Raw genomic sequence first — 15889 nt, 5'->3', positions numbered from 1 at the left:
ACCAGGAACAGACACACTGACCCCTGGAACAGACACACTGACCCCTGGAACAGACACACTGACCCCTGGTACAGACACACTGACCCCTGGAACAGACACACTGACCCCTGGAACAGACACACTGACCCCTGGAACAGACACACTGACCCCTGGAACAGACACACTGATCCCTGGTACAGACACACTGACCCCTGGTACAGACACACTGACCCCTGGAACAGACACACTGACCCCTGGTACAGACACACTGACCACTGGAACAGACACACTGACCCCTGGAACAGACACACTGACCCCTGGAACAGACACACTGACCCCTGGAACAGACACACTGACCCCTGGTACAGACACACTGACCCCTGGAACAGACACACTGACCCCTGGTACAGACACACTGACCCCTGGAACAGACACACTGACCCCTGGAACAGACACACTGACCCCTGGTACAGACACACTGACCCCTGGAACAGACACACTGACCCCTGGTACAGACACACTGACCCCTGGTACAGACACACTGACCCCTGGAACAGACACACTGACCCCTGGAACAGACACACTGACCCCAGGAACAGACACACTGACCCCTGGAACAGACACACTGACCCCTGGAACAGACACACTGACCCCAGGAACAGACACACAGACCCCTGGTACAGACACACTGACCCCAGGAACAGACACACTGACCCCTGGAACAGACACACTGACCCCTGGAACAGACACACTGACCCCTGGAACAGACACACTGACCCCTGGAACAGACAGGTGCTACACCAGGTACAGACACACTGATCCCTGGAACAGACACACTGACCCCTGGTACAGACACACTGACCCCTGGAACAGACACACTGACCCCTGGAACAGACAGCTGCTACACCAGGTACAGACACACTGACCCCTGGTACAGACACACTGACCCCTGGTACAGACAGCTGCTACACCAGGTACAGACACACTGACCCCTGGTACAGACACACTGACCCCTGGTACAGACACACTGACCCCTGGAACAGACACACTGACCCCTGGAACAGACACACTGACCCCTGGTACAGACAGCTGATACACCAGGTACAGACACACTGAACCCTGGTACAGACACACTGACCCCTGGTACAGACACACTGACCCCTGGAACAGACAGCTGTTACACCAGGTACAGACACACTGACCCCTGGAACAGACACACTGACCCCTGGAACAGACACACTGACCCCAGGTACAGACACACTGACCCCTGGAACAGACACACTGACCCCTGGTACAGACACACTGACCCCAGGTACAGACACACTGACCCCTGGAACAGACAGCTGATACACCAGGTACAGACACACTGACCCCTGGTACAGACACACTGACCCCTGGTACAGACAGCTGCTACACCAGGTACAGACACACTGACCCCTGGAACAGACAGCTGCTACACCAGGTACAGACACACTGACCCCTGGAACAGACACACTGACCCCTGGTACAGACACACTGACCCCTGGAACAGACAGCTGCTACACCAGGTACAGACACACTGACCCCTGGTACAGACACACTGACCCCTGGAACAGACACACTGACCCCTGGAACAGACAGCTGCTACACCAGGTACAGACACACTGACCCCTGGAACAGACAGCTGCTACACCAGGTACAGACACACTGACCCCTGGTACAGACACACTGACCCCAGGAACAGACACACTGACCCCTGGAACAGACACACTGACCCCTGGAACAGACACACTGACCCCTGGAACAGACAGGTGCTACACCAGGTACAGACACACTGATCCCTGGAACAGACACACTGACCCCTGGTACAGACACACTGACCCCTGGAACAGACACACTGACCCCTGGAACAGACACACTGACCCCTGGTACAGACAGCTGCTACACCAGGTACAGACACACTGACCCCTGGTACAGACACACTGACCCCAGGTACAGACAGCTGCTACACCAGGTACAGACACACTGACCCCTGGTACAGACACACTGACCCCTGGTACAGACACACTGACCCCTGGAACAGACACACTGACCCCTGGAACAGACACACTGACCCCTGGTACAGACAGCTGATACACCAGGTACAGACACACTGAACCCTGGTACAGACACACTGACCCCTGGTACAGACACACTGACCCCTGGAACAGACAGCTGTTACACCAGGTACAGACACACTGACCCCTGGAACAGACACACTGACCCCTGGAACAGACACACTGACCCCAGGTACAGACACACTGACCCCTGGAACAGACACACTGACCCCTGGTACAGACACACTGACCCCAGGTACAGACACACTGACCCCTGGAACAGACAGCTGCTACACCAGGTACAGACACACTGACCCCTGGTACAGACACACTGACCCCTGGAACAGACAGCTGCTACACCAGGTACAGACACACTGACCCTTGGTACAGACACACTGACCCCTGGAACAGACACACTGACCCCTGGAACAGACAGCTGCTACACCAGGTACAGACACACTGACCCCTGGAACAGACAGCTGCTACACCAGGTACAGACACACTGACCCCTGGTACAGACACACTGACCCCTGGAACAGACACACTGACCCCTGGAACAGACACACTGACCCCTGGAACAGACACACTGACACCTGGTACAGACACACTGACCCCTGGAACAGACAGCTGATACACCAGGAACAGACACACTGACCCCTGGAACAGACACACTGACCCCTGGTACAGACACACTGACCCCTGGAACAGACACACTGACCCCTGGTACAGACACACTGACCCCTGGTACAGACACACTGACCCCTGGAACAGACACACTGACCCCTGGTACAGACACACTGACCCCTGGAACAGACACACTGACCCCTGGAACAGACACACTGACCCCTGGAACAGACACACTGACCCCTGGAACAGACACACTGACCCCTGGAACAGACACACTGACCCCTGGTACAGACACACTGACCCCTGGTACAGACACACTGACCCCTGGTACAGACACACTGACCCCTGGAACAGACACACTGACCCCTGGAACAGACACACTGACCCCTGGTACAGACACACTGACCCCTGGAACAGACACACTGACCCCTGGTACAGACACACTGACCCCTGGTACAGACACACTGACCCCTGGAACAGACACACTGACCCCTGGAACAGACACACTGACCCCTGGTACAGACACACTGACCCCTGGAACAGACACACTGACCCCAGGAACAGACACACTGACCCCTGGAACAGACACACTGACCACTGGAACAGACACACTGACCCCAGGAACAGACACACTGACCCCTGGTACAGACACACTGACCCCAGGAACAGACACACTGACCCCTGGAACAGACACACTGACCCCTGGAACAGACACACTGACCCCTGGAACAGACACACTGACCCCTGGAACAGACACACTGACCCCTGGAACAGACACACTGACCCCTGGTACAGACACACTGACCCCTGGAACAGACACACTGACCCCTGGAACAGACACACTGACCCCTGGAACAGACACACTGACCCCTGGAACAGACACACTGACACCTGGTACAGACACACTGACCCCTGGAACAGACACACTGACCCCTGGAACAGACACACTGACCCCTGGTACAGACACACTGACCCCTGGAACAGACACACTGACCCCTGGTACAGACACACTGACCCCTGGAACAGACACACTGACCCCTGGAACAGACACACTGACCCCTGGAACAGACAGCTGTTGAACGTTCACTAACGTTCGTCTGGTTGTCAACTAACATTAACTAACATTAACTAACATTAACTAACGTTCGTCTGGTTGTCAGCTAACATTAACTAACATTAACTAACGTTCGTCTGGTTGTCAGCTAACATTAACTAACGTTTGTCTGGTTGTCAACTAACATTAACTAACATTCACTAACATTCACTAACGTTCGTCTGGTTGTCAACTAACATTAACTAACGTTCGTCTGGTTTTCAGCTAACATTAACTAACATTAACTAACGTTCGTCTGGTTGTCAGCTAACATTAACTAACGTTCGTCTGGTTGTCAGCTAACATTAACTAACGTTCGTCTGGTTGTCAGCTAACATTAACTAACATTAACTAACGTTCGTCTGGTTGTCAGCTAACATTCACTAACGTTCGTCTGGTTGTCAGCTAACATTAACTAACATTCACTAACGTTCGTCTGGTTGTCAACTAACGTTCGTCTGGTTGTCAGCTAACGTTCACTAACGTTCGTCTGGTTGTCAGCTAACATTCACTAACGTTCGTCTGGTGGTCAGCTAACATTAAATAACGTTTGTCTGGTTGTCAACTAACGTTAGTCTGGTTGTCAGTTAACATTAACTAACGTTCCTCTGGTTGTCAGCTAACATTAACTAACATTCACTAACGTTGGTCTGGTTGTCAACTAACGTTCGTCTGGTTGTCAGCTAACGTTCACTAACGTTCGTCTGGTTGTCAGCTAACGTTCGTCTGGTTGTCGGCTAACATTAACTAACGTTCGTCTGGTTGTCAGCTAACGTTCACTAACGTTCGTCTGGTTGTCAGCTAACGTAGTCTGGTTGTCAGCTAACATTAACTAACGTTCGTCTGGTTGTCAGCTAACATTAACTAACGTTCGTCTGGTTGTCAGCTAACGTTCACTAACGTTCGTCTGGTTGTCAGCTAACGTTCGTCTGGTTGTCTGCTAACATTAACTAACGTTCGTCTGGTTGTCAGGTAACGTTCACTAACGTTCGTCTGGTTGTCAACTAACATTAACTAACATTCACTAACGTTAGTCTGGTTGTCAGCTAACATTAACTAACGTTGGTCTGGTTGTCAACTAACATTAACTAACATTAACTAACGTTCGTCTGGTTGTCAGCTAACATTAACTAACATTAACTAACGTTCGTCTGGTTGTCAACTAACATTAACTAACATTAACTAACGTTCGTCTGGTTGTCAACTAACATTAACTAACATTAACTAACGTTCGTCTGGTTGTCAGCTAACATTAACTAACGTTCGTCTGGTTGTCAACTAACATTAACTAACATTCAATAACGTTCGTCTGGTTGTCAACTAACATTAACTAACGTTCGTCTGGTTGTCAGCAAACATTAACTAACGTTCGTCTGGTTGTCAGCTAACATTAACTAACGTTCGTCTGGTTGTCAACTAACATTAACTAACGTTCACTAACGTTCGTCTGGTTGTCAACTAACATTAACTAACGTTCGTCTGGTTGTCAGCTAACGTTCACTAACGTTCGTCTGGTTGTCAGCTAACATTAACTAACGTTCGTCTGGTTGTCAACTAACATTAACTAACATTAACTAACGTTAGTCTGGTTGTCAGCTAACATTAACTAACATTCACTAACGTTCGTCTGGTTGTCAACTAACATTAACTAACATTCACTAACGTTCGTCTGGTTGTCAACTAACATTAACTAACATTCACTAACGTTCGTCTGGTTGTCAACTAACATTAACTAACATTCACTAACGTTCGTCTGGTTGTCAACTAACATGAACTAACATTCACTAACGTTCGTCTGGTTGTCAACTAACATTAACTAACATTCACTAACGTTCGTCTGGTTGTCAACTAACATTAACTAACATTAACTAACGTTCGTCTGGTTGTCAACTAACATTAACTAACATTAACTAACGTTCGTCTGGTTGTCAGCTAACATTAACTAACGTTCGTCTGGTTGTCAACTAACATTAACTAACATTCACTAACGTTCGTCTGGTTGTCAACTAACATGAACTAACGTTCGTCTGGTTGTCAGCTAACATTAACTAACATTAACTAACGTTCGTCTGGTTGTCAGCTAACATTCACTAACGTTCGTCTGGTTGTCAGCTAACATTAACTAACATTCACTAACGTTCGTCTGGTTGTCAACTAACGTTCGTCTGGTTGTCAGCTAACGTTCACTAACGTTCGTCTGGTTGTCAGCTAACATTCACTAACGTTCGTCTGGTTGTCAGCTAACATTAAATAACGTTTGTCTGGTTGTCAACTAACGTTAGTCTGGTTGTCAGCTAACATTCACTAACGTTCGTCTGGTTGTCAGCTAACATTCACTAACGTTCGTCTGGTTGTCAGCTAACATTAACTAACATTCACTAACGTTCGTCTGGTTGTCAACTAACGTTCGTCTGGTTGTCAGCTAACGTTCACTAACGTTCGTCTGGTTGTCAGCTAACATTCACTAACGTTCGTCTGGTTGTCAGTTAACATTAACTAACGTTCCTCTGGTTGTCAGCTAACATTAACTAACATTCACTAACGTTGGTCTGGTTGTCAACTAACGCTTAACTTGTCAGCTAATGTTCACTAACGCTTAATCTGGTTGTCAGCTAACGTTAATGTCTGGTTGTCAGCTAACATTAACTAACGTTCGCCTGGTTGTCAGCTAACGTTCACTAACGTTCGTCTGGTTGTCAGCTAACGTAGTCCTGGTTGTCAGCTAACATTAACTAACGTTCGTCTGGTTGTCAGCTAACATTAACTAACGTTCGTCTGGTTGTCAGCTAACGTTCACTAACGTTCGTCTGGTTGTCAGCTAACGTTCGTCTGTTTGTCTGCTAACATTAGTCTGGTTGTCTGCTAACATTAACTAACGTTCGTCTGGTTGTCAGCTAACATTAACTAACGTTCGTCTGGTTGTCAGCTAACATTAACTAACGTTCGTCTGGTTGTCAGCTAACATTAACTAACATTCGTCTGGTTGTCAGCTAACATTAACTAACATTCGTCTGGTTGTCAGCTAACATTAACTAACGTTCGTCTGGTTGTCAGCTAACGTTCACTAACGTTCGTCTGGTTGTCAGCTAACGTTCACTAACGTTCGTCTGGTTGTCAACTAACATTCACTAACGTTCGTCTGGTTGTCAGCTAACGTTAACTAACGTTCGTCTGGTTGTCAGCTAACATTAACTAACGTTCGTCTGGTTGTCAGCTAACATTAACTAACGTTCGTCTGGTTGTCAGCTAACGTTCACTAACGTTCGTCTGGTTGTCAGCTAACGTTCGTCTGGTTGTCTGCTAACATTAGTCTGGTTGTCTGCTAACATTAACTAACGTTCGTCTGGTTGTCAGCTAACATTAACTAACGTTCGTCTGGTTGTCAGCTAAAATGAACTAACGTTCATCTGGGCGTCAGCTAACATTAACTAACATTCGTCTGGTTGTCAGCTAACATTAACTAACATTCGTCTGGTTGTCAGCTAACATTAACTAACGTTCGTCTGGTTGTCAGCTAACGTTCACTAACGTTCGTCTGGTTGTCAACCAACATTAACTAACATTCACTAACGTTAGTCTGGTTGTCAGCTAACATTAACTAACGTTCGTCTGGTTGTCAACTAACATTAACTAACATTAACTAACGTTCGTCTGGTTGTCAGCTAACATTAACTAACATTAACTAACGTTCGTCTGGTTGTCAACTAACATTAACTAACATTAACTAACGTTCGTCTGGTTGTCAACTAACATTAACTAACGTTCGTCTGGTTGTCAGCTAACGTTCACTAACGTTCGTCTGGTTGTCAACCAACATTAACTAACATTCACTAACGTTAGTCTGGTTGTCAGCTAACATTAACTAACGTTCGTCTGGTTGTCAACTAACATTAACTAACATTAACTAACGTTCGTCTGGTTGTCAGCTAACATTAACTAACATTAACTAACGTTCGTCTGGTTGTCAACTAACATTAACTAACATTAACTAACGTTCGTCTGGTTGTCAACTAACATTAACTAACATTAACTAACGTTCGTCTGGTTGTCAGCTAACATTAACTAACGTTCGTCTGGTTGTCAGCTAACATTAACTAACATTAACTAACGTTCCTCTGGTTGTCAACTAACATTAACTAACGTTCGTCTGGTTGTCAGCAAACATTAACCTGTTGCCTCTACTTGGGACGCTTGCGTCCCAACTAGAGCTCTGGAAATGCAAATGCGCTACGCTAAATGCTAATAGTATTAGTTAAAACTCAAAAGTTCATTAAAATACACATGCAGGGTATCAAATTAAAGCTACACTCGTTGTGAATCCAGGCAACAAGTCCGATTTTTAAAATGCTTTTCGGCGACAGCATGAGAAGCTATTATCTGATAGCATGCACCAATACACTACAACAGAAAAGCACAGCAGGGGACGTAAACAAAATAATTAGCATTTCGGCGTTACACAAACCGCACAATAAAATAGAAAACAGTCATTACCTTTCACCATCTTCTTTGTTGGCACTCCTAGATGTCCCATAAACACTATTTGGGTCTTTATTTCGATTAAATCGGGCCATATAAAGCCAAGATATCGTTATATGTAGACTGTGTGATAAACGAAAAAAACAGCGATTTCACAACGTAACGTCATTTTTTAAAATTCAAAAAGTAGACGATAAACTTTCACAAAACACTTCGAAATACGTTTGTAATGCTACTTTAGGTATTAGTAAACGTTAATAAGCGATAAAAATCATCCGTAGGCGATGTAAATATCATTAGCTGTCGTCTTGGAAAAAATTTCAGGAGAGAGCTCTTCCGGAATGATCTGGGCGGAGACCGGAGGTAAGCGGTGCCCCTCTTTCGGTTCAACCAAGAATCAAAGATGATTAAATTCACAAGATACTCGACAACATGGGGATGCTGTGGGAGTTGAATGCTCGGTCTTATCTAATTCGGCTCACTGTTAACAATTGCTGGAAGTGGCGCAAGGATATTTATTTCCATTTTCTGTGATCAGGTTTTCCTGCGCTTTCCGATGTAACGCACGTTATGTAATAGCCACAGTCGTGATTTAACCAGTTTTAAAAACGTCCGAGGGTTTCCTATCCACACATTCTAACCATATGAACGTACTATATTCCTGGCATGAGTAGCAGGGCGCTGAAATGTTGCGCGATTTTTAACAAAATGTTCAAAAAAGTAGAGGGTCGACTGAAGAGGTTAACTAACGTTCGTCTGGTTGTCAGCTAACATTAACTAACGTTCGTCTGGTTGTCAGCTAACGTTCACTAACGTTCGTCTGGTTGTCAGCTAACATTAACTAACGTTCGTCTGGTTGTCAACTAACATTAACTAACATTCACTAACGTTAGTCTGGTTGTCAGCTAACATTAACTAACGTTCGTCTGGTTGTCAGCTAACATTAACTAACGTTCGTCTGGTTGTCAACTAACATTAACTAACATTCACTAACGTTCGTCTGGTTATCAACTAACATTAACTAACGTTCACTAACGTTCGTCTGGTTGTCAACTAACATTAACTAACATTCACTAACGTTCGTCTGGTTGTCAACTAACATTAACTAACGTTCACTAACGTTCGTCTGGTTGTCAGCTAACGTTCACTAACGTTCGTCTGGTTGTCAGCTAACATTCACTAACGTTCGTCTGGTTGTCAGCTGCCTCTTGCCAAATGTTGTCCCTTGTTGTCCCCCAGTACTGTCTCCGTTATCGAGTCGGCATCATCACCTTCCATATGGCCAATCAGAACTCTCCGCCCCTGCTGAATCTCCGGGGTCTTCCCCTGCTGCTACGGACCAATCAGGCGCTCCGAGACGCCTCTGTGATGTCACGTTCGCCCCTCCTCCACCTGACGCGGGCTGAGACGGACCGTGGACCACTCCCTGGCGATGACTGGACCACGTTCTCCTCCAACCACTCCTCCTACCAGGCGGTTGTCCAGACACGGCCCAGGGAGGGAGGCACCGGAGTGGGCAGCGGAGATAATCCAGTCCCTGGTTTGAGTCGGGGCCTACGGGCTACGGTGGTGTTGGACGCGGGGCTTTTTGACGGTGTCCGGAGGGTCGTCTTCGGACACGGTCTGGGATACTGGCTACACAGGCTCCTATTGGTGGACGCTATCACTTACCTCACGGACAGGAAGTTGTCGTTGGGGCTGGAGCGTCACATCCTGGTGGATATCGACGACATCTTTGTTGGGAAGGAAGGAACACGCATGAACACCAAGGATGTTAAGGTAGGAGGAAACAGGGGGGGGCTCCATGAACACCAAGGATGTTAAGGTAGAAGGAAACAGGGGGTGGCTCCATGAACACCAAGGATGTTAAGGTAGGAGGAAATGGGGGGGGGGGGCTCCATGGACACCAAGGATGTTAAGGTAGGAGGAAACAGGGGGTGGCTCCATGAACACCAAGGATGTTAAGGTAGGAGGAAACAGGAGGGGGCGGGGCTCCATGAACACCAAGGATGTTAAGGTAGGAGGAAACAGGGGGGGGGGCTCCATGAACACCAAGGATGTTAAGGTAGGAGGAAACAGGGGGGCTCCATGAACACCAAGGATGTTAAGGTAGGAGGAAACAGGGGGGCTCCATGAACACCAAGGATGTTAAGGTAGGAGGAAACAGGGGGGTGGCTCCATGAACACCAAGGATGTTAAGGTAGGAGGAAACAGGGGGGGCTCCATGAACACCAAGGATGTTAAGGTAGGAGGAAACAGGGGGGTGCTCCATGAACACCAAGGATGTTAAGGTAGGAGGAAACAGGGGGGGGGCTCCATGAACACCAAGGATGTTAAGGTAGGAGGAAACAGGGGGGCTCCATGAACACCAAGGATGTTAAGGTAGGAGGAAACAGGGGGGGGCTCCAAACACCAAGGATGTTAAGGTAGGAGGAAACAGGGGGGCCCATGAACACCAAGGATGTTAAGGTAGGAGGAAACAGGGGGGGGGATGAACACCAAGGATGTTAAGGTAGGAGGAAACAGGGGGGGCTCCATGAACACCAAGGATGTTAAGGTAGGAGGAAACAGGGGGGCTCCATGAACACCAAGGATGTTAAGGTAGGAGGAAACAGGGGGGGGGGGCTCCATGAACACCAAGGATGTTAAGGTAGGAGGAAACAGGGGGGGAGGAAACGGGGGGGCTCCATGAACACCAAGGATGTTAAGGTAGGAGGAAACAGGGGGGGGGCTCCATGAACACCAAGGATGTTAAGGTAGGAGGAAACAGGGGGGGCTCCATGAACACCAAGGATGTTAAGGTAGGAGGAAACAGGGGGGCTCCATGAACACCAAGGATGTTAAGGTAGGAGAAACAGGAAACACCAAGGATGTTAGGTAGGAGGAAACAGGGGGCTCCATGAACACCAAGGATGTTAAGGTAGGAGGAAACAGGGGGGGGTCCATGAACACCAAGGATGTTAAGGTAGGATGAAACAGGGGGGCTCCATGAACACCAAGGATGTTAAGGTAGGAGGAAACAGGGGGGGCTCCATGACACCAAGGATGTTAAGGTAGGAGGAAACAGGGGGGTGGCTCCATGAACACCAAGGATGTTAAGGTAGGAGGAAACAGGGGGGCTCCATGACACCAAGGATGTTAAGGTAGGAGGAAACAGGGGGGGCTCCATGAACACCAAGGATGTTAAGGTAGGAGGAAACAGGGGGGGGCTCCATGAACACCAAGGATGTTAAGGTAGGAGGAAACAGGGGGGGGAACTCCATGACACCAAGGATGTTAAGGTAGGAGGAAACAGGGGGGTGCTCCATGAACACCAAGGATGTTAAGGTAGGAGGAAACAGGGGGGGGGGCTCCATGAACACCAAGGATGTTAAGGTAGGAGGAAACAGGGGGGCTCCATGAACACCAAGGATGTTAAGGTAGGAGGAAACAGGGGGTGGCTCCATGAACACCAAGGATGTTAAGGTAGGAGGAAACAGGGGGGGGGGCTCCATGAACACCAAGGATGTTAAGGTAGGAGGAAACAGGGGGGGGGGCTCCATGAACACCAAGGATGTTAAGGTAGGAGGAAACAGGGGGGGGGCTCCATGAACACCAAGGATGTTAAGGTAGGAGGAAACAGGGGGCTCCATGACACCAAGGATGTTAAGGTAGGAGGAAACAGGGGGAGGGTGCTCCATGAACACCAAGGATGTTAAGGTAGGAGGAAACAGGGGGGTGCTCCATGAACACCAAGGATGTTAAGGTAGGAGGAAACAGGGGGGGGCTCCATGAACACCAAGGATGTTAAGGTAGGAGGAAACAGGGTGGGGGGCTCCATGAACACCAAGGATGTTAAGGTAGGAGGAAACAGGGGGTGGCTCCATGAACACCAAGGATGTTAAGGTAGGAGGAAACAGGGGGGGGGGGTGCTCCATGAACACCAAGGATGTTAAGGTAGGAGGAAACAGGGGGGCTCCATGAACACCAAGGATGTTAAGGTAGGAGGAAACAGGGGGGGTGCTCCATGAACACCAAGGATGTTAAGGTAGGAGGAAATGGGGGGGTGCTCCATGAACACCAAGGATGTTAAGGTAGGAGGAAACAGGGGGGCTCCATGAACACCAAGGATGTTAAGGTAGGAGGAAATGGGGGGGCTCCATGAACACCAAGGATGTTAAGGTAGGAGGAAACGGTGGGGGGTGCTCCATGAACACCAAGGATGTTAAGGTAGGAGGAAACAGGGGGGTGCTCCATGAACACCAAGGATGTTAAGGTAGGAGGAAACAGGGGGGGGCTCCATGACCACCAAGGATGTTAAGGTAGGAGGAAACAGGGGGGCTCCATGAACACCAAGGATGTTAAGGTAGGAGGAAACGGGGGGCTCCATGAACACCAAGGATGTTAAGGTAGGAGGAAACGGTGGGGGAGGCTCCATGAACACCAAGGATGTTAAGGTAGGAGGAAACAGCGGGGGGGGCTCCATGAACACCAAGGATGTTAAGGTAGGAGGAAACAGGGGGTGCTCCATGAACACCAAGGATGTTAAGGTAGGAGGAAACAGGGGGGGCTCCATGAACACCAAGGATGTTAAGGTAGGAGGAAATGGGGGCTCCATGGACACCAAGGATGTTAAGGTAGGAGGAAACAGGGGGGGTGGGGCTCCATGAACACCAAGGATGTGAAGGTAGGAGGAAACAGGGGGGGCTCCATGAACACCAAGGATGTTAAGGTAGGAGGAAATGGGGGGGGGCTCCATGAACACCAAGGATGTTAAGGTAGGAGGAAATGGGGGCTCCATGAACACCAAGGATGTTAAGAAAAATGGAACAAGGAAATGGGGGGCGGGCCTCCAAACGTTGCAGTGTGTCTGAGATTAGACCAGGGCCTTTTGTTTGGCTCACTGCAGTGTGTATTAGTGTGTGTGACAGGGGAGAGGTGTGTGTGTGTGTGCGTGTGTGTGTGACAGGGGAGAGTGTGTGTGTGTGTGTGTGTGTGTGTGTGTGTGTGTGTGTGTGTGTGTGTGTGTGTGTGTGTGTGTGTGTGTGTGTGTGTGTGTGTGTGTGTGTGTGTGTGACAGCGGAGAGGTGTGTGTGACAGACAGGGGAGAGGTGTGTTGCTCTGCAGTGTGTCTGAGATTAGACCAGGGCCTTTTGCTTGGCTCACTGCATTGATCCTGACACCACACAGCCTGCACTCTGGGGAGAAAGGTGTGTGTGTGTGTGCGTGTGTGTGTGTGTGTGTGTTTGCTTAGCTCTGTAGATTAGAATGTCACTACCTGTCAGTGTTTGACATTTTTCCTATAATGCATCAGAAATATGAACATATGAACATGACCTGAACATCTAGGACCTTGGAGAGAGGGGGGGAAGGAGAGAGAGAGAGAAGGAGTGAGGGAGGGAGGGGGAAACAGACACAGAGAGAGGAGGTGAGAGAGAGAGAAAGAGAGAGAGAGAGAGAGAGAGAGAGAGACAGAGAGAGAGAGAGAGAGAGAGACAGAGAGAGAGAGAGAGAGAGAGAGAGAGAGAAGGAGAGAGAGAGAGAGAGAGAGAGAGGGATGGGAGGGAGAGGTGGACAGACACAGAGAGAGGAGAGTGTGAGAGAGAGAGAAGAGAGAGAGATAGATGAGAGAGAGAGAGAGAGAGAGAGGGGGGGGGACAGACACAGAGAGAGAAGGAGAGATTATACTAGCCTGCCCAACACCTCAGACAGAGGGAGAAGGAGAGAAGGTAGAGAGAGATAGATAGAGGGGACAGGAAAGTAGGAGATGGGGAAAGGGAGAAGAATGTCTGAAAAGGGTAGAGATTGAAAGAGATACAGAAAGAGAGAGAGAGACAGACTGAGGACAGCTGGAGAGAGAAAGATGGAGAGAGGATGTTGAGAGATAGAGAAAGAGATGAGGACAGATGGAGAGAGAAAGAGAGACAGATGTTGAGAGAGAGAGAGAGATGAGGATAGATGGAGAGAGAAAGAGACAGATGTTGAGAGATAGATGGAGAGAGATGAGGACAGATGGAGAGAGGAGAGAAGAGGAGGAGGAGAGAGAGAGAGAGATGGGGATAGATGGAGAGAGGAGAGAAATGGGAGGAGAGAGAGAGAGACGGGGATAGATGGAGAGAGAAAGAGAAAGGGGAGAGAGAGAGGAGATGGGGATAGATGGAGAGAGAGACTGAGAGAAAGAGAGAGAGAAAGAGAGAGAGACGGGGATAGATGGAGAGAGGAGAGACAGACTGAGAGAAAGGGAGAGAGACGGGGATAGATGGAGAGAGGAGAGACAGACAGAGAAAGAGAGAGAGATGGGGATAGATGGAGAGAGGAGGCTGAGAGAGAGAGAGAGAGGGGGGATAGATGGAGAGAGGAGAGAAAGGGAGATGGAGAGAGAGAGAGAGAGATGGGGGATAGATGGAGAGAGGAGAGACAGACGTTGAGAGATGGAGAGAGAGACGGGGATAGATGGAGAGAGGAGAGACAGACTGAGAGATAGAGAGAGATAGATGGAGAGAGGAGAGGACTAGAGAGGAGAGAAAGGGGAGGGGAGAGAGAGAGATGGGGATAGATGGAGAGAGGAGAGAAGGGGGAGAGAGAGAGAGAGAGACGGGGATAGATGGAGAGAGAAAGAGAGACAGACAGAGATAGAGAGAGATGGGGATAGATGGAGAGAGGAGAGACAGATGGAGAGAGAGATAGAGAGAGAGATAGATGGCGGGATAGATGGAGAGAGGAGAGACAGACTGAGAGATAGAGAGAGAGATGGGGATAGATGGAGAGAGGAGAGACAGACTGAGAGAAGAGAGAGAGAGATGGGGATAGATGGAGAGAGGGAGAGACAGACGTTGATGAGATAGAGAGAGAGACGAGGGATAGATGGAGAGAGGAGAGACAGACTGAGAGATAGAGAGAGATGGGGATAGATGGAGAGAGGAGAGACAGACTGAGAGATAGAGAGAGAGAGACGGGGATAGATGGAGAGACAGACTGAGAGATAGAGAGAGAGACGGGGATAGATGGAGAGGGAGAGACAGACTGAGAGATAGAAGAGAGAGGCGGGGATAGATGGAGAGAGGAGAGACAGACTGAGGAGATAGATGGAGACAGACTGGGAGAGAGAGAGAGATGGAGAGGAGAGAGAGAGAGAGACAGACGGAGAGATGGAGAGAGATGGAGAGACAGACTGAGAGAGAGAGAGGGGATAGATGGAGAGAGGAGAGAGACAGACTGAGAGATAGAGAGAGAGACGGGGATAGATGGAGAGAGGAGAGACAGACTGAGAGATAGAGAGAGAGATGGGGATAGATGGAGAGAGGAGAGACAGACTGAGAGATAGAGAGAGAGAGATAGAGAGAGATGGGGATAGATGGAGAGAGGAGAGACAGACTGAGAGATAGAGAGAGAGAGACGGGGATAGATGGAGAGAGGAGAGACAGACTGAGAGATAGAGAGAGAGATGGGGATAGATGGAGAGAGGAGAGACAGACTGAGAGAGAGAGAGAGAGACGGGGATAGATGGAGAGAGAGAGACAGACTGAGAGAAAGAGAGAGAGACGATGGGGATAGATGGAGAGAGGAGAGAAAGGAGGAGAGAGAGAGAGAGAGATGGGGATAGATGGAGAGAGGAGAGAAGAGGGGAGAGAAAGAGAGAGAGACGGGGATAGATGGAGAG

The 15889-nt window shown here is 48.8% G+C and overlaps 1 protein-coding gene across 1 annotated transcript in view; it reads left to right on the top strand.

The window, feature by feature from the left end:
- LOC135568538 (bifunctional heparan sulfate N-deacetylase/N-sulfotransferase 4-like) overlaps positions 1 to 10074 on the top strand; it is a 66539-nt gene extending 56465 nt beyond the window's left edge. Inside the window, exon 4 of the mRNA XM_065015332.1 lies at positions 9490 to 10074. Within this exon, the coding sequence (XP_064871404.1) occupies positions 9490 to 10074 (585 nt within the window). The remainder of the gene's footprint in view (positions 1 to 9489) is intronic.
- Positions 10075 to 15889: the final 5815 nt, after the last annotated feature.

The sequence above is a fragment of the Oncorhynchus nerka genome, unplaced genomic scaffold, assembly GCF_034236695.1.
Source record: "Oncorhynchus nerka isolate Pitt River unplaced genomic scaffold, Oner_Uvic_2.0 unplaced_scaffold_1506, whole genome shotgun sequence".
NCBI classification, from domain to species: domain Eukaryota; kingdom Metazoa; phylum Chordata; class Actinopteri; order Salmoniformes; family Salmonidae; genus Oncorhynchus; species Oncorhynchus nerka.
Note: the sequence above shows the minus strand (reverse complement) of the source record. Positions and strands in the feature narration are given on the sequence as shown.